Source organism: Falco biarmicus, chromosome 3, assembly GCF_023638135.1.
Source record: "Falco biarmicus isolate bFalBia1 chromosome 3, bFalBia1.pri, whole genome shotgun sequence".
Taxonomy (NCBI): Eukaryota; Metazoa; Chordata; class Aves; order Falconiformes; family Falconidae; genus Falco; species Falco biarmicus.
The window spans coordinates 94,308,094-94,331,371 of NC_079290.1; the positions used below are offsets into that span (position 1 = coordinate 94,308,094).

Genomic DNA, 23,278 nt, shown 5'->3' on the forward strand with positions numbered 1-23,278 from the left:
CCGGCAGCGGGCGCCCCGGCTCCGCGGGTCAGAACAGGGGGTGCAGCCGACAAGCACGGAGCTCCCCTCGGTTATAAACGCTCCCGCAGCCGTTAGAGACACGCCGCCCGTAAGCAGCGAGAGCCGCCCGAGCCCCCCAGCCTGCACCGGGCCGGCCCCGGGAGCGCGCACCGGGATCCCCGCGGCGGCGGCGCGGGAGCGCGCCTCAGCGGCTCCGCAGCGCTTCTGACGTCAGGCGCTCACAGCCAATCCCCGCGCAGGAACCCGAGGGGGGGCTTGTCCCGGGTCCCGCCCACTCTCTCTGCTTTTGGTCCCTCAGCCGGCGCCGTAGCGGGCAGCCCGCCGCCATGGATTACCGGGCGGTGGCCATGCGCCAGGCCGTGCCCGGGCAGTTTGATGATGCCGACTGCTCCGATGGGTAGGAGGCGGCGAGGGGCCGGGTGTGGGCCGCGGGGCGGGGGGTGTGCCGGGCCTGTTGTGGCGCCATGCGGCACCGGCGTGAGGCGAGGCCGGGCGGGCCCGGCGCGGTGAGGTGCCCGGCGCGGCGATGCTGCCCGGGCCGTGAGAACCTGTGAGGCGAGGCCCTGAGCGCTCTCCCAGCTTTCCTCAGCGGCTGGTGGTCGCTGCCGGGGCGGGCGGGGGAGCCCGCAGGCCGGGGCGGGCGAGCAGTGCCACCGCGGTGTCGCCGGGTGGTGGCTGGGCCTGTGAAACCGCGTAGCAGGACCGTGAGTTGCTCAGGCCAGCAAATCGCTGCGATTCGTTTTGGAATTACGTTTTCTGTTGGACTGAAAGCCTGGAGCTTTTTATATTTATTGGGGAGTGACTAAGGTACAGGCTTGTGTTAGGGGTTCAGGCCATTTTCTTTCCAGTTTACGATTCATTTAATTAAATCTCAAATGCTGGCAGAGAATCGGCTTTGGGGCGTGTTGTGGCAGAAAGCCACGACATCCTGCAGGCACTAAGATGTGGGTAAGTCAAAAGGGTGCGTTTTTCCCACAAATTCTTTTTTAGGCCTAACTTTTTTTATGTAAATTGCACTGGTGCCCTGAGTTACCAGCAGGTTGGCTGTCTGTCTCCAGTGGGATTTTGTGTAATGCTTGTCAGGTGGAAATCTGCTGTGGCAGCAGGCAGAACGTTTTGTCTCTGGTGAAGGAGCTGGTTGACCTGATCCGATGTGTTTATCAGATTGGAGTCAGAGGGATCCAAATAAGTGTAACTTCAGAACAAGTTAGAAGGCAGCACTGAGGTGTAGTTTTAATTTAATTTAAATGTAGTCCATCCTTTAAAGGCAATGCCATCCTCATATAGGCTTGCCTAAACACAGGTGAAGTGAGAAACATCTCATGGAGAGCTAACCTTGTGAAAGGATTTGTTGGGATAAATGTATTGAATTTTTTGTGACTGTAGCAATCATCTGTAGTTATATAAACCTCTGTATTTATTTGAAGTGAACTTACACAAGACACAGAAACAGCTATAGAAGGTGAGGTGACTGAGAACTGCCAGTTATGCATGTGCGAAGAAGTTAACACTGAGGAAGGAGATGGTGATGATGACAATGATGATGAAGAGGAAGATGAAGACTGGGATTGGGATGATGAGGTGGGAAGACTCATGAAGCGCCACAGTGCTGCTGGTGGGTGCAATCCACAGGTATGTTGGAATGCTATTTTGTGAGCACCAAGAGTGCCCAGGAGCAAATGGGGCTAACCTGAAGGCTTTGTTCGTTGTTAGTATTATGTTGAGCATAAATGCAAATGGACATTTCTCCTTGAGAGAATCCCCTTCCTTTGAGTCTCTTCCTCTGCCATGCCATATGCATATGTATGTTGTAGCCAGAGCTCTGCTTGTTTTCCTTGTCTCAAATCCTTTCACTGGATTCTCTTTGTCAATGCACTTTTCCTTCTGTTTGTTACCTTCCTCAACTTTTCTTTGCCCACCCCAGTCTCTACTGATGTTGCTTACTTCTTGGTATTTGTCCTCTGTGTTTTGAGCATCATCCCCATCCTTTAAGACTGTACCTGCTTGTCACACCCAGGGTGAAGCAGGTTATGTTTTGGACTTAATAGTGAGGGAGGCAAAAGAAAGCATGGGAGGTGGGTGAGGTGCTAGAAGTGGATTAATTTAGAGTGTATGCTATTGACACAGAAGCTCTGGCATTCTGCAGAATGAAAAGCACATGTGATGTGAGAACTGGCATCATTAGAATCATAGAATCATTTAGGTTGGAAGAGACCTTTAAGATCATAGAGTCCCTCAGTGAACCCAGGACTTCCAAGTCCACCACTAAACCGTGTCCCTAAGCACCTCATCGATGTGTTTTTTAAACGCCTCCAGGGACAGTGATTCCACTGCCCCTCTGAACAACCGGTTCCAATGCTTGACCACCCTTTCAGTAAAGAAATTTTTCGTAATATCCAAGCTAAACCTTGCCTGGTATAACTTGAGGCTCATTCCTCTCATCCTGTTGCTTGTTACCTGGGAGAAGAGACCAACAACCACCTGCCTACAGCCTCCTTTCAGGCAGTTGTAGAGAGCAGTAAGGTCCACCCTGAGCCTCCTCCTCTCCAGACTAAACACCCCCAGTCCCCCCAGATGGTTTGTATAAGACTTGTGCTCCAGACCCTTCACCAGCTCCGTTGCCCATCTCTGGACACACTCCAGCATCTCAATGTCTTGTAGTGAGGAGGCCAAAACCGAACACAATATTCAAGGTGCAGCCTCACCAGTGCCAAGTACAGGGGGATGATTGCTTCCCTTGTCCTGCTGGCCACGCTGTTTGGATACAAGCCAGGATGCTGTTGGCCTCCTTGGCCACCTGGGCACACTCCGGCTCATGCCCAGCCGCCTGTCAGCCAGCACCCCCAGGCCCTTTCCCACCAGGCGGCTTTCAACCACTCTGCCCCCAGCCCGCAGCGCTGCGTGGGGCTGGTGTGACCCACGTGCAGGACCCAGCACTGAGCCTGGTTGTACCTCATACAACTGACCTCGGCCCATCGGTCCAGCCTGCCCAGATCCCTCTGCAGAGCCTCCTGCCCTCCAGCAGATCAACACTTCCCCCAAGCTTGGTGTTGTCTGCAAACTACTCAGGGTTAACTCAATCCCCTCATCCACATTGTCAGTAAAGATATTAAACAGGACTGGCCCCGACAGTGAGCCCTGGGGAACACTTATCTTCTTACCTTCAACTTGGACACTGGAGGTTCAACACCTGTTTTCTTACTGATACCAATGTAACAGAATGGTTGAGATAAATTAGTGGTGCTGATCATCATCTATCATGTCCTACTCACAGCACTTGTCCTAATTTATTCTTGCCTTTAGTTAGAGGTTATGCTGTCCAGTGTTGGTGAAATCATATTCAGATACTGTGTTTGGAGAAGTCTAGCTTTAAGAAAAGATAGCATCTTGGAAAGTTTTCTCTGTTCATTACGTTCTCATTTCTCTCCTTGTTTCTGTCTGCTATGTCCCTTCCTTTTACAGATAGAAAAGTGTTAATGTGAGAGACTTGCAGTTCTGTTCCCAGATAGAGAAGAACCTTGAACTCAGACACTTTTTGGAATTTTAACTGATGCCTCACCTGTATTTTCTTTCTTGAATCGAGTAGAATCTGATGTTAATCTGTATCCATTTCCTCACCCTTTCTGGTTTTCTTTTTATGGCTCTAGGCATAGGCGTTTGAGCTGACTTTTCAAATGATACTGTCTTTATTTCAGAGGGCTATTTAGAGAAGGCAACTTATATTAACAAATCCTTTGTTTCAGGCAAATAGACAGACCCCTAGTTGCTATTCAGCAAAAATGTCTACTCCTACAGACAAGGCTTTAAGGAAATTTGAACATAAAATTAATTTAGGTGAGTATAATTGCATTGTGTTCTTTTATGAAAACAGATACCACTCTGACATTCTCAGACTAATTCTGCTTACTTTAAGCTTAAACTCATTGAAATAAGTGAGTTAACCACTGCCAGACAGATTAAAAAATGTTTTTTGTGTATTTGAAGTTGCCTTTAGTCTCCATTAACCAGCTGTCATACACCTTTCTCTCCTCCTTAAGGGCTATAGGGCTGTCTGATTGTTTTGTTTTCTTTTATTCTTCCTCTTTGACTTCTTCAGACCACACAAATTTAAAGTATTTTTCCTTGCTCCTTTGTAGTAGCAAGCTGTTTGGCTGGAAGGCGGGTGTCAGCTCTGCTGTGATGATGTTGGTCACTCAAAGCTGCTACCACAGCTAAATTTCCTAGACAGCTGCAACCCCCTGTAGTATTAGGGTGGTACATTGTGCCACAGTTATCACAGAAACTGTGCCTCGGTGAGGTGAGTGAAGAGGCTGCTGTCCTTGTTGATGTGGTTTGATGTTTACTGTGTGATGGAAATGGCTGCTCAGCTCAGCCTGTTAGGGCTAGAGGTAGCTGTGATGGGGGCCTTTTGACAGAGTAGTAAAAGAGGTGGTGTTTTCCTTTATAATGAAAAGGTTCTAAAATGAAGATTGAATAGTGGCACATATGTAGCCAAATAAGCAGCTGTTATACATTTAGCAATTAGTCAAAGACAATTTAAAATACATTATGGGGAGAGAGTCATGGAGGCTGTTGCTTATTGTGGTCAGAAAAATGGCATTCCATTGTGATAAGAGAAGGGCAGACAAATTTAATGGTGAGATGTTGTCCAAAAGGCATTACTTCTGGATGGTGTTACATCTTCAAGAGTGTGAGACTGTCTCGCTCACCTGTGTTATTTCCTGACAGTCCTACTGTGACATGCAGACAGAGCGGAGAGCTGTGTTAACTCTGGTATGTAGCTAAGCTTCTGTGCTTGCTGACGGAGACCTCTGCCTGTGTTGTAACATTGTGTTGTGGCCTATCGACTGGCAGCAGAATTGAAGGGGCAGTTTTGAACTTGGAAAACTTCTTCGGTTTTGTTTTTTTTTCATTTCTTCTTACGTGTTTTTCAGATAAGCTAAATTTTGATGACTCTGTTATAAACAGAGTCACAGAAAAGTCTAGACAGAAGGAAGCAGACATGTGAGTATTGCTTATAGTTCTATTTTCATTTAAATAACTTGAACCCAGAAGAGTTGTTCTTATTTCCTACTGTGATCCTGAGGTTTTGAATAAATTTATTAAGAAAACCAAAATTTGTATATAGTCTGCATGCAGGCTGGCATTTGGTCTTAAACCTTTTGGTTTCCAGATCAGTTGCCTAAATCATTCCAACTGATTCTTCTGTCTTAAACCTTTTGGTTTCCAGATCAGTTGCCTAAATCATTCCAACTGATTCTTCTGTGCTGGTAGCACATCTGATTGTATTGGCGTAGTAAGACAGAAGTGACTGGTATCATTCCACTAAAAAAGACTATGTTGTCTCTGATACTTTTTTTTTTTTTTTTTCCTCTAAACGGAGGTCCTTAAGCAGTTGGACTAAAAAGGTATTGGAAGCCTTTTGAAGGTTCCTCCCGATGATTTGGTGAGGGAAATGTACTTTTTTTTTTTTTTCTTTTAGATTTTTTTAAAGCCTGCAGCTTGTAACCCTAAATTGTTAAGACAGATACCGTTTTCTCCTGAATGAGCATAATTCAGTGAGGACGAGGTGTCTGATATTTAGGATTTTTTGTTTGCTTTTTTTTTTTTCCCCTTGCCCATGGGAGAAACCTTTATTTTTTTATATGAACTGAAAGCCTTACTTCCAGAGGCTGTCATCTTATCTTTGATACATAGTGTCATGTTTTACTCTGTCAAAGTATTGGCTCCGTATGTGGGATTGTGTAATTTTATCTTCACTTCTGCTAGGTACCGAGTCAAAGACAAGTCAGACAGAGCAACAGTAGAACAGGTAAGTCCTTAGTTCATCAAATTTCTTTAACTGGAACAAATAATGTGGAATTTTGGAATCAGTGGTAAATGAGATACTGTAGGAACAAAGTTTTGTCTTAGAATTGTTCCCCTTGTTATCCTGAAGAGACCTGTTGTCCCTTCATATTTCTTTCTTTTATGAAGGTTGTACTTGCTTCCACAGATGCTTTCGAGCTCAATTTTGTGCTTAGCATTGTGATTTGATCATATATGCAATGCAAAATTCCATCTTAAGTTTTTACTAAATTCCAAAGAACAACAACAAAAAAGTTGGGTTTGCTTTTTTCCTATTTTTCTTCTTTAGCAAGACTGAACTATTACTGGCCCAGGGCCACATAGAGCTATCACAGCTGAAACAGAGCAGCTATCTCAAGGGAAACCTTATTTTAACACATTAATACAACTGTGGGTGGGAAATCATTCTCTTGCATCTCTTCTAGTGCTAGCTCAAGGACATATGCTTAGTTTAAAAAAAGAAAGTAATCATGTTGAAAGAAAAAGTGAAGTATTGTTCTAGAAGCATCACCAAATTCTGAGTGGTTGCTGTTTGGATTGTGATTTGATTTTTAAGAATAGTCTGATGCTGTGGGTCTTTTAATATGGTTACTAAGGCTGGACTGTATTCTTAGGTTTTGTCCTCTTCAAAAACAGCAATTTTGCTGACTTTTCTGTATTAAATTTCAGGTGTTGGATCCAAGGACCCGAATGATTTTGTTCAAGATGCTAAGTAGAGGTGTCATATCAGAAATCAATGGCTGCATTAGCACAGGGAAAGAAGTAAGTTTTACTACAAATGACGTAATAGTCCCTTTCTCAGCAAGTTAGGTGGAAGCTTATGGTGCTCAGAAGATATATCGAAGTACTTGGTTTTAGTATTACTTTTTTTTTGTGTGTGTGTTGTGTGTGTGTTACTTGATCAGTAGGAAGTTATCTTAAGATAAAAAGCAATTTATGTTAAAGGAGACAAGTTTCCCCAAGTATGTAAGATTTCTCAGAATACTTGTATGTTAAAGTTGTGGATCATGTTAATTGTATGTTACAACTGAAATCTTTGGAAGCAGTATGTGTACGGGCAATATTAAACAGTACCTCAAAAACCCCATACAAACCCAGGTAATTCTTTATGCAAGACACTCCTGCATGCAGATCAGACCAGCTCCACATGTCAGTGGACATGGGATTATCTAAATGGTGTAACAAAATTCAGTTTAGAATACTATTAAATCTTCTTGGCTTTTATAAAACTGACATGTTTGTGTGCTGCTGTTCTCAAGTAATATTGCAGATAATTAAAACCAAACCACAAATTTCCAAGTAAATTAATAAATTAGTTTTAGAATGCCTACTCACCTAGGCTGATCAGGTTTGCTTCTGAGTCCTTGAATGCTGATTAAAGGCATACTTCCACCCTGCATAGAAGTGTCAGTGTGAGATATTTGGGTCATGCTTTAGGGCCTAAACAGTGCACAGGCTCAAATTAACCCTTCACACAAGGGCTTGTTTCAGTCTCGGAAATGTGGATGAGTCAGAGCTTTCTTGTGCATTGGGGGTTTTTGTCCTGTGTGCACTGTCACACCCCTGCCCAGTCTCATGTGCTTCCCATCAGTTGCCTCTGGTAGAAAAAAAGATTGCTCTTGTGTGCAGACTTACTCAGCTGGGTGCCACATAGGGCCTGGGGTGAGATCAGATCTTCTCCAGGTGTCATAAAAAGAAGAAGGGAGAAGGTTATGTTGATTTTAAAGAGTTTTTCTTTAATGTTGTTTCTTCCCTTTTATAATCGGATAGGCTAATGTATATCATGCCAGTACTGCGAATGGAGAGAACAGAGCAATAAAGATTTACAAAACCTCTATTCTGATGTTTAAAGATCGGGATAAATATGTGAGTGGTGAATTCAGGTGAGTTTGGCTTCTGCCTGTTTTACTGGGATAGAGGGCTTGTGTGAAAGGTGGTAAAATCACTGGTGCTAATACTGCATTGATTGGCTCAGAATCCTTGTTGTCTTTTATTTCTTTTAAGATTTCGTCATGGATATTGCAAAGGCAACCCAAGAAAAATGGTGAAGACATGGGCTGAAAAAGAAATGAGGAATTTAATAAGGTGATTCTTCCAGTTTTTATTTCAGCTCGCAAAGGTAACTGAAACGTTTAAGTTTATAGGAGGTACTCTCCTATTGCTAGAGTGTGGCTACCACTACCTTTTAGGGTCTCTGGAGTATTCAGGCAAGTGTCTTAAGCTTCCCTGTGGGAGAGAAAAGAAAGAGGAGGGAGGAATAAAGATACTCTTCTGTCTTGCTGCTCGTGCTCTAAGCTCTTCAATGTCTGAACTCTGTCTGACATAAGTGAAAAGTAAGGAAAGCTACAAAGAGCTGCTGCTGAGTAACAGCACACTGTGTGATACAGGTTAATCCTAGGATTAACCTGAACTGTGTAAAGATTTTTTTTGTCCAACACAGGAATGCTTAGAGAATAGAGCCGGAATGGTTGTGGCTTTTTGTATTCATTTCCTGGCGGTTATTCACAAGTGAGAGTTTCCAGAATAGAGGAGCTCTTAATTGTGTATTACGTTTAAAGCAACAAAGCTTCTATAGCCACCAGTGCACTGCAAATATTAGAGTTTGGTTTTATTTTTTTGTGGCTTTGCTCCTGTGTTACAGGTTGAATACAGCCCAGATACCTTGCCCTGAGCCAATTATGCTAAGAAGTCATGTGCTTGTCATGGGCTTTATTGGTAAAGGTGATAGGTAAGTATCATTAGAAAATAAAATATTTTTTATTAGCTTTCCACAAATCTATTAAAAACAAACCAACCAACCCTCTGAATTTACCTACTCTTACTTCTGGCCTGTAAAATTAACATGTTACTTTTACATGTGCATGTGACCTGTAGAATACCCAGATATTTGCTGGCTACTACTGCAGGCAATCTGCATGATTCTGAAGCCTCAGTTGTGTGCTTAACCAGAGATTAAGGCAGGAAAGGCTTGCTGATCATACATGAAGATAGCTCATCACTTTGTAGTACACAATGTAGCATGGTCCAAATAGCTCTTGTTGGAAACGGAGCTCCAGAATCATTGGCAAGCATATACTAAGCTTTGTTGCCCTTCATGCTGGCTCCATGCACTTAGCTGCTTGTGCTGTCTTGCTTGAAACACTTAATGAGCAGAAGGATCAGGTACAGCAATTAAAGAATTTGCAACTGGTATGAAGAAGGAAAACGTACTCACTTTCTGTTGTTTGTGTTGTAATTTCAAGGCCCGCTCCTCTGCTGAAGAATGCTCAGTTATCAGACTCTAAAGTCAGGGAGTTGTACCTGCAAATCATCCAGTACATGAGAAGAATATACCAAGATGCCAGACTTGTTCACGCAGATCTCAGTGAATTTAATATGCTGTATGTTTTTAAACTTCGTTCTGAATTATGACATCTAAAATGTGTGCATTGACAACCTCTTTGTGAGAGTACTAATATACCTTTAAGGGGAGATGGGGTATTCTTTGTGATTGACTTTTGTGACTTCTTTAATTACTTATGAAGCTTTTAACTCAGATCTGAGCTTTCTCTGTTTAAAAAAAAACAAACAAAAAACCCAAAAAAACAACACCAAAAAAACCAACCAACCACCCAAAGGGAAAAAAAGAACCCCTACAAACCCCCCCCGAACAAAAATCCCTCACTAACAAACAAAAAAACCCCAACTAGAGAAAAATGAGTAAGGTACTTTTTTTTTTTTTTTTCTCCCCCACCCATAACACTGCATTTTGTGTCCACAAGAAGACTATTTCTTGTAATAGACATTTAAGTTTAATAATACAGCTTATTTAGAGGAGGGAAGGGATTGACCCAAAAAAAGCCACTCTGGTCCTAATATATGAGTTGCATGCTGGAGAAATATGTTAAGGGGTTTTTTTGTTGGTTTTTTTTTTTTGTTTGCTGGTTCTTGAGTTTGAAGCACACTTTGTTACCTGTTTTTTTGCTTGCAGGTACCACGGTGGGGACGTGCACATCATTGATGTGTCTCAAGCTGTGGAGCATGACCACCCACATGCGCTGGAGTTCCTGCGAAAGGATTGTGCCAATGTTAATGGTGAGTGGGCTGCACTTCAAATCTTGTTATGATAGCTGGTTTATTTAGGAAGGTGAACTGTATTCACCTATGTTCTTTCAGGTGTAGCTGACTGTAGGAACTGTCAAACTTCCATTAAAATACTCCCTCTTCTAGGTTCTCATGGCTTCCTCGGGGAGCAGTGTACTGTGCGAAGTTCAGAAGAGCCTGTTCTGCTAGAAATCATCTGGCTGAAATAAGTCACCTGACTGAATCTCAGATTTAAGACAGATCTGAGATCAGTCCCAGTCTGCAGCAGCACCCACCCCAGTCTTAACTTCCCTTGCTTAAAGGGCTGTGCAGACATACTGATGTTTCCTTCTGTGAGTGGAATCCACATCTGGAATTCCTCAGCTGGCAAGAAATTGCTGTGTTACAAAGTTCCCTTTACTTACTTGTCCAGGTCCGCTGAGAGAATTGAGGCACAGAGTAGTTTATTAGAGATGTTATCACTTGTCATATTATTTTCATAAACAGGATACCTTTATGGTACTTTTCTCTTGAAAATTTGGTCTTCACATGTCGGTGTGTGTGTTGTGTAACACACACATCTCCTGGTAGGGTGTGTTCCTCCCTGAGGACAAGAAATCTGTCATTGCAGGCTGCTTGACTGTTTTTGTCCCCCCTTTCTTTTCAGATTCATTTTTTCCTAATTTTAGAGGCTCTTGAAAGTCTGTGGAAAAAGAACTGTATGCGTTTTGTTGCTTTATGTTTGTTGATACCCATTATGCTAGTTTTTCCTTGTTCTTTTTCTGTTCATGGACTTCTAATAACTCCCTTCTGGCTCAGATACTTGCACCCTTGCTCTTTTTTCATGTCTTTTGGTTTGCTCTCCCTAGATACTCTAGTGCCTCAGTGAGTTGCAGTGGTTTTGGTGTGTTTTGTTAGTTTTTTGTCACTGTGACTTTCTTTGTGTAGTCCTCCTACAGAGACTGCTGAGAAACACCTTGCTGTGCGCTCTGCCCTAGCTGTGATCATTGCAAAGACTTGTGGTTCCATGGGCACAGAGAGCTGCCTCCAAACTAAACTGTTTTTGTTCTTTCTGTGATTCATTTCTCATATTGAATGATCTTCAGAGAACTTTAGTAGGAAATGCTTATTAAGCAGCCCTCAGTGTCTTTCACTGCTGCTTTTCAGTACAGAAAAATACAGAAAAAAAGCCTCTAAATTTGGTTATACTTAACTCAAGAAACCAATTTTGAGTGTAGTATTGAGGAAAATTCTGATATGTTAACATGTCTTCCATTTTAGGTGGAGCAAAATTAGGCTGTACTGTGTTTCAGTGGATACTTCTGTTTCTCTCTGGCAAAAGTTTGAGGTCATTTTTTTTTAAATACATTTTTCATCTTAGTCATTGCAAGTGCTACACCTGTCTTTAAATTGTTTACTTCTTAGCCCCTACTACATCAAGGCTGGCTCCTGCTGAAATTGATTTCATTTTTTTTTTTTTTTATATTTACCAAGTTATTCTTCTCCTTTCAGTTGCATCTGGAAGATGAACAGGTTTTTTTCAGATGGCCAAGAGTCATCTGATAACTAAACCAAATATGATGCAGTACATGCTGCTGAGGCTTTCCCAAGCCATCAGGGCCATTGGCTTGTGTAACTGTCACTTTAATGTCGCAGCCATATATATTACACATAATTAAAGTTTCTGTCTCTGCCCTTTGTTTTCTGGTAGACTTTTTTCAGAAGCGCAATGTTGCAGTGATGACTGTGAGGGAACTGTTTGAGTTTATTACTGATCCTTCTATCACAAGCGAGAACATTGATGATTATCTGTCTAAGGTAAGACCTCGTGGCCTTGTTGCTTGTGTAGGAAGACTTGAACAACAAAATTGGATTTACTTCAAGCCCCTTCATCTCATTTACTCTATGTCCTGCTATTGAAGGAAGGTGGTACATGACATGTTATGCTAGTGCTTCAAAAACGTATACAGGTCTTTTCCATTTATACCATTATAGGATCACAACACTTTCATTCTGTTTTGTCAACAAGTCTAAACTGTGGAAACTCAAATATCTCTTTCAGCTGCTACTAAAACCAGGATTCTTTGAACTAGTTCTTTTTTTGGCAAGGTGAAGCTCTGCAGAAATATTAACTGTGTTTGTTATAGAGAATGGGGTTAAGAGTGCAGATTTGAGCATGGTGGGCTGAGGGAGGAAGGGTAGCATTACTCCAAGGTGCACAGACTTCCTAGCCAAATACAGCAGCTGGCAGAACACATTGACTCTGGCAGGAGGTAAACTTACTCAGCGCTGCCAGCAGCACCCACGTATTTCATCTCTAGCTGCCAGTTCTCTGCTCCCAGGTTGATGTTTCTTTAAAAAGGGAGTGGTTGGTGGGAAGGTTTTTAGTGCAAGAGAAATGGGATTCACATGTGCTGTGCTCATAGCATAGATTTGATGTTATTCCTGGTCAAGACCACCTGAGTGTGGTCCAAATACCAGTGTAGCATGTGGATTTCCAGATAGTGTGTGCTTTCGGTCATGGTGGAGGTTAAATGAGTCAGAGCTGTGCTATGTGGTTCCCCTTCCTTGTGCTCCTCTAGCTTGCTCAATGTGCATGAGAAGAGCCAAGTTCCAGGACTGAGCACTGCTCACTGTATTCTTCTTGCTCTGTTATGTCCTGTAGTCATGCTGGGCCTGCCACGACTTGGTCTGGGAGGAGCAGCAAGCAGGTTTTCCCTCTGTTGATGAAGCATATCCACAGTTACAAGCACGCTTTGCAGAAATGTCACTTACCGTGAGGTGTCGCTCAAAGCGTTTCCATAGGGAAAGCTTGAGTATTTGAGAGTGACAGTGTGGAGTACAGGGAGAAACACAGATGGGAATGGTTAGTTGGATTAAGTGATGCAATTCTAAAGAGTGATAACTTTGTATTGTTTTATATTTCTTTAGGCAATGGAAATAGCATCAAAAAGAACAGAGGAGGAAAGATCCAGTCAAGATAAAGTGGATGAGGAAGTAAGTGAGGATTTTTGTTCCTGCTATGAAATTACTGTTAGTCTTGCCTCTTCTAAACAATGAAAACCGTTGTCTTTTATTTGGCAAAATGTACAGTTGGTAAGCAAAACGTTGGTTTGTGATTCTGAGATGTCTTGAACTAGTTGAAGTATTAAGGGGTACCATGTGTAAAAGCTGACAGTGATAAAGTGTTAGAAAGCAAATACTTAATTTCCCAAACCAATATGTTTGCTTGTAGCTAGGCCCCTTGATGTATCTTCTAGTTCAGGTTCAGCTAATAAAGAACCTGACCGGAGGGATCTGATTGTGCCAGATGTAGCAAACCAATTACTCCTTTGCTTATAGAAGGGTACTGACCTGTAAGAGAGGTGGTTCAGTAGCATCTAAGTTCAATTTATTTCTCTTAGACTTCTCATGTGACCATGGCTAGTTTATGTCACTTCCTTCATAGAAGAGCAGAGCTGATTAAGGGCAAGCTCTGTGGAGGTGAGGGCCTCTGCTCTTTGCACGGCACTTAATCTAGCAGTTGTGGTCACGACGTGTACTGAATTTGTACTGGGGTTGAGCTGACACCATGAAAAAGAGAAGCAAAAGACTTCAGTCTGATCTGGTAGTGGCTTAAATTTGCTGGAGGACTGTTTCAGAAAGACTGCATGACAAATTTTAAGTGTATTGTTGATACTGCAGTTAGGTTTTACTGTACTATACTGCTGCAGGGACCTTTTTTTGAGGTGGACTGTAGGTTGAAACAGGTATTATTACATGAAGAGATTAAGTTATAACAGTGCATATTGATTGAATCGCTTCCTGAAGGTATTATAAAAGTCAATAAAAATGTATGAGAAAATCCTTAGAATACAAAACCTTAGGACTCAAATAGGTTAAGAGGAAGTTGAAAGTATTGGAGAAATTGGAAAGCGTCCTGGTGGAAGTCCTGCTAAGGAAGGAGCCTTATTAGTCATGATCTATCAATAATGTGGAGGTTGCATGTTAAGTCTGCTGCTGAAAAAAAAAAAAAATATGCTGCAGTGCAAATGGTAATGGATGACTGCAGTGTTCATTTTTAGTTCCTCTGACCCATGAAATCCTTCATGATTATTCTCTTAAGGATGCATAATTAGGTAGGAAAAACAATGAAACTACATGTACATTAGTAAGTCTGTGTTTCCTTTCACTCTACAAGGTGTTTAAGAAGGCTTATATACCTCGAACTTTGACTGAAGTTAAAAACTATGAGAGAGATGTAGATATAATGATGAAATTGAAAGAAGAGGATATGGCATTGAATATTCAGCAAGATAATGTGAGTAGACATGCTGAGGCACTGCAAAAGCGGAAGGAAATATGAATTCTTTCTGGAAACTGATAGTAACAAACAAAACCTGAAGCCGTGTTACCAAGACATGGAGTACTGAATATAGCGTAATACTTTAAAATTGTCTGGTTAGTACTAATGCTAACATTGTACATTTTTTCCTGTTTTTTGGGGTTTTTTTTTTTGGTTGATTTGTTTGAGTTCCAGTTGGGGTTTTTTGTTTTGTTTGGGGTTTTGGCTTCTTTTTTTTTTTTTTTTTTTTTAGATAATAATTTTCTGTAGGCATGAAGATTTAAGACTTGTTCTGATAATGTAACTTTTTTTCTCTCTCACTGTGTGTAGATTCTCTATCAGACTGTGACAGGACTGAAGAAGGATTTGTCTGGTGTTCAGAAGGTGAGACGTCTTTTTGAAATTCTTCATTTTAGCCATTTTCAGGAGAATGCTTAAGGAATATAGAAAATGCCTCATATTGCAGCTGACACCATGAAAGAAGCCTCTTGTTTGCAGAGTGACCGTTTATCTCCAGGATGGGTCTGGCATGACAGTGTGTCTGCATTCCACATGAATTGCTTCCCCGCACTCTGGCTGATGCTGGGTTGCTTGAGAATGAAATGATAATCCTTGCTATCGCCATGATCTCTGAAGTTGAAGTGGAGAGGAGGGAAGACGTTTTCCAATTATGGAGAATTAATTGATTTAAATTGTAGCACAACTACAGGTTTTGATATGTTCAGGGTAGCTTTGCTGTAATCATGTAAAGAGCAGCCCTGCAGTACAAGACATAAGATACTATGCCTTGCCATATTTGAAGTACTTGACAGTGAAAGTCTTCCATAAAGTATGCTGGATAAGAAGTTGGGTACTGATCAGTCTGTAGCAATATAACTCAAGGCAGAAGCCCTATGTGGGTTCCCCCTCCTTCCTTTGTAAATGTTATCTAGCAGTGGTGTAGACTTTGTTTTAACATGGAAATATAAATATGGGTGGGAACAGGCTGTGGCATAGTCTCCAGGCTTATTTAAGAATAAGTGAGTTTTCCAATGTAGATATTTGTGTTTGCAATAAAGCCTACATGCAGTGCCCGCAGGGTAGATTTGGATATGATCCAAGTAGGATTAAAAATTGGCTTCCACATATGTTAGCAAATTGCTGTTTAACTTACGGAAACTAGTTTGGGAGTGCCAGTACAGCTGTGCTGTGAGCCCTGACCTAAAATATCAGTCTCATGCATTCTGGTTTCCTTGTTTTTAGTTCTGGATTAACCTACTTTTCATTCTTTTTCTTGAGACTCAGTGGTGGCTGTAGTAAAGGAGATGGCACATAGGGTTTCTTTGCAGCAGATTCTGTTTTGATTTTGTATATATAGTGTATATATATGTGTGTGTGTTGTCATTAGGCTTCTTTGTTTTGGTTTGATACAATTCTGTCTTGATATATCTTGCAGATTCCTGCACTTCTTGAAAAGAAGGCAGATGAGTCAGAAACAGACTCTGATGATGATGGCAGCTCAGAGGACTCGGATTCAGGCTGTAAAGAATCTGTACATCCCAAAGATAAACCTGCTGAAGTTACCATGGACAAAAAGGTCAGCTGGCCAGGAATTGTTTATTTTTCCCACCTCTGCTTATGTGACAGAAAAAAAACCCAAAACTTAGTTCTGAGTGGTTCTTGCTAGTTCTTTTCTTAAGACAAGCTATGGACTTTCCCTGTTGTGGAGGATGAGAGCAGAGAAAATGAATTTCATTATGGATGCTGTATTAATGGTGTATTTATGTAGAGGAGCATGTAACATAGCTCTCTGTAGCCTAGACAAAGCTGAAAGAGACATCTCTGCAGGGAATTCTAAGGCTGTGCAAAGCAGAATTTAGTGAAGCCTGGGTAGCTCTTTGGTGTCTCTGGCTGCTCTTCCAGGCTTTAGTGTTCGGGTTTGTGGTCATGGTCCCTGATTAACTGCCTTATGCCCAGGGAACTGAGACCACCATCTGCAGAACTGGAGATTTGGTGACAATGTTTGAGCCACAGTGTCTCTTACAGTACTTTTAGTACAGACTGGTTAGCTTTGCTGTGGGCAAGAAAAGTAACGCTGTCATGCAAAGGGATTATGGTTTGGGTTTGGGTTTTTTTTATACGGTTTCATTTTTCAAACTGCAGACCAAGTATGCTCTGGTTTGGTGAGGCTTTTCTGCAAAGTATCTCCCATGGGTAAGAGAGGCTTTTGGCAGCCTTTTAGGTGCTGTGCAAAAGAAGGCTGAAACTTGCTAGGCTTAAGAGGTTCAAGATTTGGGGGGTTGCTTGTTAGGTTTTTTTCCTTGAAAAGGTAAGATAATACATTCCTTATCTGTCAAAAAAAAATAATGCAGTGCTATACCAGATACTTTCTACCAATCTAGAACTGCTGCCTTTCAGATATGAAACAGGGAAGTCTTGGTCACTTCTCATCCTTATGGATGGGTTTTCATTTGAACTTATTTTGGTCCATTTGTAAGCTAAGATTTTTGGTAATGTGTTCAGTTGCAGGCTGAACAACTGATGAGCAGCAATTACTTGCATTCCCCACCCCATTATGCTGATTTTGCATTTTCCAGTTGCGTGTAGGCTCTCCGATGTCTGGCACAAATTGCAGTGTACTGCAGTAGCGTAGCACCTTTCCTTGCAAATCCTGATGATGATCAGCTTGTTCGGAGTTACCAGCAGTTACTGGATCCCTACTTTTGCATGACACATAGAAACACATACTGTAGTAGCCCTGTGGGTAGCAGAAAACTTGGATCAGGCATCCTGTTGTAATCTTAGGTGTAAATAGCATGAGTTAAGAGTGCCTTTTATTCTCTTTCTTCAAAGGTTGCATGAATCTCGGGTTTTAACTGGTTTGAATTTTGCCTTGTCACTAGCGGTGTGCAGCTGCTAGCTTCACCCCAACCCTATACTTTGCTTCTCTTTTATTTCTTCCTCTTGATAACATCAATTTATATGGTGTGTTTAGTAACTTGTTAATGTAATGATTGATTTACCTGCTCAAAATCTCCCGTTCCTACCGGCTTTAAATGAGTGGTGTTTGGTCCTTATAGGAAAGGAAAAAGATGGTTAAAGAAGCCCAAAGAGAGAAGAGAAAAACCAAAATCCCAAAGCATGTGAAGAAGCGGAAAGAAAAGACTGCAAAAATGAAGAAAGGCAAATAAAATCAGCTTTGGCTTGGGGAAAGGGGATGGTTTGTTGTGGGTTATTTAGTCACTATCTTTCTAAAATTAAAATTCCTTTATTTATATACATACAGTATTAACTGTGAGGGTGGATTTTTTAATAACATGGTGTAATTGTTTGAACAGATTATATGTCATGGGTTTCTCAATAGGAAAGAATGAGTTTAACACTTGTACATGTTAAAATAATTTACCTGTGCAGATTTAACTTATTGTTAAACTCGCATTGATTTGTTCCTGGGGCCTTATGCCCCTGCCTCACACTGCATGCAAGCTAGTTCAGTTTGTTCCAGAGCAGTGATTTGATTCAAACAGATGCTTGGAGGAGAGGCAACGGCGATTCAGAGACCTTATGCCTTCTTCACAGTATGGAAGCAAATTGAGTTAGCTGTCTTCTTGCAGGCATGGTGCCTTTGCTGCCTCCCTTTGCTTGTGTTACCTTTGATATTTTCTTACTGAAAGCTGAGTTTTGTGATTTGGGAGGCAGCTGTCCTTGTTGCCCAGTGCCCTTCTGAAGCAATCAGGTAGGTGTACCCAAACAGACCAAAGCCTAACCTTTCCCCCTCCTCACCCTTATCCCAACATAGGGCACTCTTGCTCTTAAGAATATTATGAACCAGGTATTTTTTTAAGCTGATCAAATGAGTATTTGCCACAAGATTAATCATGTGTGTTCAAGGCTGTGTAAAGGCTTGCGGCAGGACTTCTCTGTGGTGTGGCTCAGCATTACTGGTCCATGTTGTGCTAAGGTGCTCCAGCTTGCTCTTAGGGAGAAGTGACAGGCCCACTCTGCTCATAAGTGACCCACCTGGACTGGGGCAAAGGCACCATGCTGAAGACAGACCACCTTCTCTCTTGACAGCTGCTTTGACCACCGAGGCTGACAAGTCTTAGGAGAGATGTCCTCCTTATGCTGTAGCACATCAGCTGTTATCCCACTGCCTGCAGTTTCAGAACACTGTGCCAGCACAGGGAAATGTTCTGATTCCAGTAAGTGTCTTGATATGTTCTCCCACATTAGGGGTGGAGTTGATGCCATGGGGATTTATGCTTACAGGACGTGCATCCTCTGATGACAGAGAACAGCGTTTATCCAAGAATGGATATCCAACAGTGATGGGTTGGCCAGGGGTAGGGTGAAGCTTCTCTCTGCTCCTCACTTCCCACACCCAAAAGAGAGATGATGTTGGCCAGTTGCACACATGGTTGTGCTCCCCAGTCTGACCGTCACAACCTCTTTGGTGCCTTTGGCTAGAAATCTTGTAAGAGAGGAACTGGTCAGTGCTTCCAGATCTCTCTCTTTGTGCTCCCTGTCTTCCTATCTGGAGAGGGGTTGATGGCACTCATATACAGTATGCAGGTAAGTGTAGACAGTATTGCTGGAGCATGTTGGGAAGCAAGACTGGTATTTCCTCAGCAAATAGGGATGTTTGTTGGGAGACTTGAGATGAAATACCTGTATTTTGGAAAATGGCATTACATCAGGTGCAAGAAAGGGGGTGGCCTCTAACTTAGTGGTGAAGGGAGGAGGAAGTGCAAGAGCTACATTCAGAGGTGAGCGAGTACCATTGATGGCCATTTGTCTTAACGCCATGGGCCTAGATGCTGCTAGGCGTATGAACACATTATTCTCTGCTTTTCCTTGCCGTTATGGGAGCTTGTGTAGTGACATAATTGGGCAGAGGTGGCCTTGGTGATGGCTACCCTGAACCTGACTGGTTGTGTTCATAGGTGTAGTGCTTAAGGTTACTGAAATAGTAACAGCTTTGTGCCTTTTGCCCTTTAAATCCCATTGTATCGGGGATTCTTCCTGCTGACTGATGTATGTGTCTGTGGTAGCAGTTGTGGTTCATGAGGGTGTGTGCACCTAGGAAGGGTGTGTAGGGACTGGGGGTTGTGGAGGGCAGTGGATTGTGTCTGAGTTGTTGCCTTCCTCCAGCAACAGGTTATGCACTGGGAAGACCTTAGTGTCTTTGGTCAAGTCTGCGAAGCTGAAGTGAATCTCTAAGAAGCTGTGTGTGCTTTAACTTTGTGTAGCTCAGCAGTGGATGATTTCACCAGGAAACTGGTCCGTGGCTGATTGGTGTGGGTTGGGGGTTGTCAGACATGAGAGACAACCTTTTCATTGGGACTAGGTGCTCTGAAGACAAGGATGGATGCTAGCCCTTTGCAAAGAGCCTGGAAGCCCCACAGGCAGTGTGCCACTGGGGGTGTTTATCTCCTTTACCTGAGGAGACACTTCAAAGAAAGGAGGCTGCTATCATCTGTACTTGAGGGAAGAGGAAATGTCCCAGCCCACATAACCTTGTCTTCCCTGCAGGCTGTGCACCACAGCCTGATCAAGTTTGCCTGGCTCTAGCCATCCTGTAGCATGAAGGTGGTCCTGAATCAGTCATTTAGGACTGGAGTCCTGCTTGCAGTGATGTGCAACAGGACTGTCTGTGCAGGCTGTGCAAAGCATGAGCTATCCACCTCGGGTGCCTTCTCTAGGGCATGTTTACATAGTCGGGGTGTTTGCAGAGCACCTGAGGTGGAGCAGGCCAGAAAAGCCCACACTATGCAAGTGCAGGTGGCCTGGGGATAGCTGTTGCAGCTGGGTATGTGCTCGTTGAGGTGGGCTTTGAGTGCAGTTCATGTGTCCTGGTCAAAGATGTGCAGGTGTGAGATGTATACAAGTGAGGCAGTCCACAGGAGCGAGGTGGACCAGGAGCAGCTTGGGCTAGGACCAAGAGATGAGCCACCTTCCTGGTGATCCCTGAAGCAAGAGAATGGCTGTTGAGAAATCTTAGACTTAACTACCAAAAGGCACTGGTCTGATAGGGGGTGGGGAGGATGGGGATGAGATGTCATGACTTTGTATCCTGTGCTAAAGAAGAAGCTTTGAAGTTCAAAATGGCACAGATAGTCAGTTATGCTCTGTTGATATCAATGTATGATGAGGTAGGGCTTTTTCTCTCCAGAGATTTAAGATCTGATGAGGCACACTCACTTTGTTTGCCATAGCAGCATGGTTATGGTGTGCCCTGCTGCTGGCGCTTGCGCAGACAGAGTGCTGCCAGGGCAGGAATGCCAGTACCTTGCATAACAAGAACTGGGACACAAACAGCTCAAGGAAATGCTTCCCCTTTATCTTCCTTAATCTTCCTTATCCCCCTCCTCTCTGAGATTGCACTTACTGGTAGGCGTCTTGGGTCTTTTGGGGGCTATTGCAAGTGTTTCCATTGAGGAGCTCACTTGGTGGTGTGCGGCACAAATGAACAGACCCTGGAGAGGTGGGCGGTGAGGTAACTGGTGGGCTGCGGCTCCTGGAGATGACCCTGAGAGGTTACTGCAGCGGTGAGGCTGAGTTTTGGGGGTGTGATGCCTACCTCTAAGACTGAGAATTCCCTTCTGTTGACTGCAGACCTGTTGCTCCGCTGCTCACTGGGTGTTCCAATGTCAAAGTGGAGCATTTAGATTATTGCTATTTTTTCCTTCTTTTGAACAAGAACATCTGTACTGAGGTCATGGCATAAACTCAATTGCTTTGTCACTGTGGCTTTGGGAATGTTTCTGCAAGCAAGGCTTTTTATATTGTCTGATGTGTTTTTCAAAGCACAAATGTTTTGTAATCTGTCTTCTCTGAAAATGGATTGGGGTCCAATTCTGTCAGGCAATCGCTGAATTTTGGCAGCTGCAAAAGCACAGTTAACTGTTAGCTGCTTTAATACTCCTTTCTGGCTAAATTAGAAACACTAAATGTCTAAAATACCAGTCGTGAAATCAAAGCCCGTATAGGTAAAATATTGAGTTGGAAAATGTTATTATATTTTAATTTAAGGAGTATATAAATTTCAAGCTAAAGACAAAATGTGTTTAACCAAATCTTAAAACAATGTGCTGCCTGCAGCTCCAGTCTCTGCATCACCGAGTTGGCACAGGGAAGAGCGTAGCCAAGGGGATGGAGCAGCTGCCTTGTGAGGAGAGACTGAAAAGGCTGGGTGAGACTCCTGCATTTGGTAAGGAGAAAGCAAAGTGAGATGAGGGAAGGTTTAAGAAATCATGAAAGCAGGCAGAGTGAATGCAGAAGTGCTCTCCACCAAACACTGCAAATAGTGGAGCTAAGAGGAACTGGCTTAAACGAGCGGAGGATTGGTGTGAAAGAGGCAGGAGAAGGCACTTTACACACAGAGTAGGCTGTTGGTGGGTTGCAGCAGAGCATTGCTTGTGGTGTTTAAACCAGTACAGGTAAGCACAGGCTGAAAATTAGTTGTCTAATCTGAGATGCTGCTTTTTTTTTTTTCTTTAGAACATGCTGAGCGTTATGAAAGACATCAAATTCTCAGGCACAGGTCAGATGCTTGGAAAAATGCACTTCAGAGAATTTGCGGCCAAAAGATTTAGTGACGTTTGAAAGCTTAAGTGTGTAGAGTGGGAATATTTATGACTCTGCTATCAAAGATAAGAACGTACAAAAGCATTAATCCTGTCTTCCAGGGCATTCCCAAGTAGTCCCATCTTTCCAGTCATTCAGTGGCACTCAGTGGAAGAGGTATGAAGGGGAGGACTAGGAGGGAGATACTTTTAGCTAAGATATGCTAAGTTCCAAAAAAATGCTCATCAGTGAGGTGCTGGAGGGTTTTTGGGAGTTCATAATCTTCCTGAAGGGCCGCAGTGCCAAACAGCTGGCTTGCACTCGGAGCAGCTGGCATCAGGCATCCTCTCAGTTCCAAGGTCCGTGCCAGGCTGCTATGAATTTGTTGCTTCTCCCACGCTATGTATTTTATTACATGTAGCAAGAGAAGCATTGGAAGGTGGAGTTTTGTGGATTTGGTTTCCCTGTGATGAAGCCAGTAAAACCAGCTTTGCATGTCAGGAAATGTCTCCTTAGAGGGTTTTCATTTCCATGCTGAAATATTTTGATTAAACAATGCAAAACTAGCTGTGACAGGCTGCATGTTTGCTTTTGGCATGTGTGCTCAGGCAAGAGTCACACCTATGGTCCAATGTTTTCTGAGGACCAATGTGTCCTGCAGCTTCTGGTCACAGCTAGTGGAGAAGCTAATGCTCGAGTGCAGAGGTGAGAGATGGATCCCAGAATACTGGATTGCTTGCCTGGTTCTCCAGATGAATCTTTACGTGCTCTTTTCACCTTACAATTGTACAGCCAGAGTATGACACTGTCAATACGATGCACAGATGCAGAACACGGCAGGTGCTTTGTCTCAGTGTGCCCTTCACCCTGGCCTTCTCCCTTGGGGTGGGGTTGCAGAAGTGCCTAGGGATCTCTTGTCTGGTTATGGGGACCTCCCTGTCTTCACCTCTCGCCACTAAGGAAATGAAAGGATTTGGACACTCAGTGAGTGAAGGAGGACCTAAGGAAAGTGTTTTTCACTCTCAATGAAGTTTTAAAATGTTCTGTGGTAAACAGCTTTGCAGATCGATATTTTTTTTTTTTTTTAATTGAAAAAGCTAACGAATTTTATTTTGAACTTTATAGGGCATTGCTGTAAAAATAAATACATAACTTTATAACTAACTTTTTACAGTTGTAATTTTGGTCCTTCTAAAATGTTACTAGACTTCAAAGCAAAAATGCTGACCCTCTGCCTTAGCATCTCATTGCTTTCTTGGTCTTGATGTAATCTTATGTTCCTTGTGCTAATTCTCATATCCTCTAGAGGGAGAAGTACGTTCTTGCTCAGATTATGTTGAAAAGTGTTTAAGGCTGCCTTCGTATATGAAAAGTGCTAATGGTGTTTCAGTTCTCTGCATAACTTTCTATAAATTTTGGTGTATTTGTGCATGGCACCTAGATTTTTTTTTTTTATTGCCCCTGCCCCGCCTCCTGAGT

General features: G+C 42.8%; 1 protein-coding gene across 1 annotated transcript; it reads left to right on the plus strand.

Moving 5' to 3' along the window:
* Positions 1-259: 259 nt before the first annotated feature.
* Positions 260-17,521, plus strand: RIOK1 (RIO kinase 1). The gene is made up of 17 exons (XM_056330912.1): positions 260-418; positions 1,449-1,653; positions 3,765-3,855; positions 4,956-5,025; positions 5,791-5,833; positions 6,538-6,630; positions 7,639-7,751; positions 7,873-7,953; positions 8,510-8,596; positions 9,111-9,248; positions 9,839-9,942; positions 11,642-11,748; positions 12,862-12,927; positions 14,111-14,230; positions 14,585-14,638; positions 15,690-15,830; positions 17,314-17,521. Exons 1-17 carry the CDS (start codon positions 348-350, stop codon positions 17,422-17,424), a joined length of 1,695 nt encoding a protein of 564 aa, XP_056186887.1. The 5' UTR covers positions 260-347; the 3' UTR covers positions 17,425-17,521.
* Positions 17,522-23,278: the final 5,757 nt, after the last annotated feature.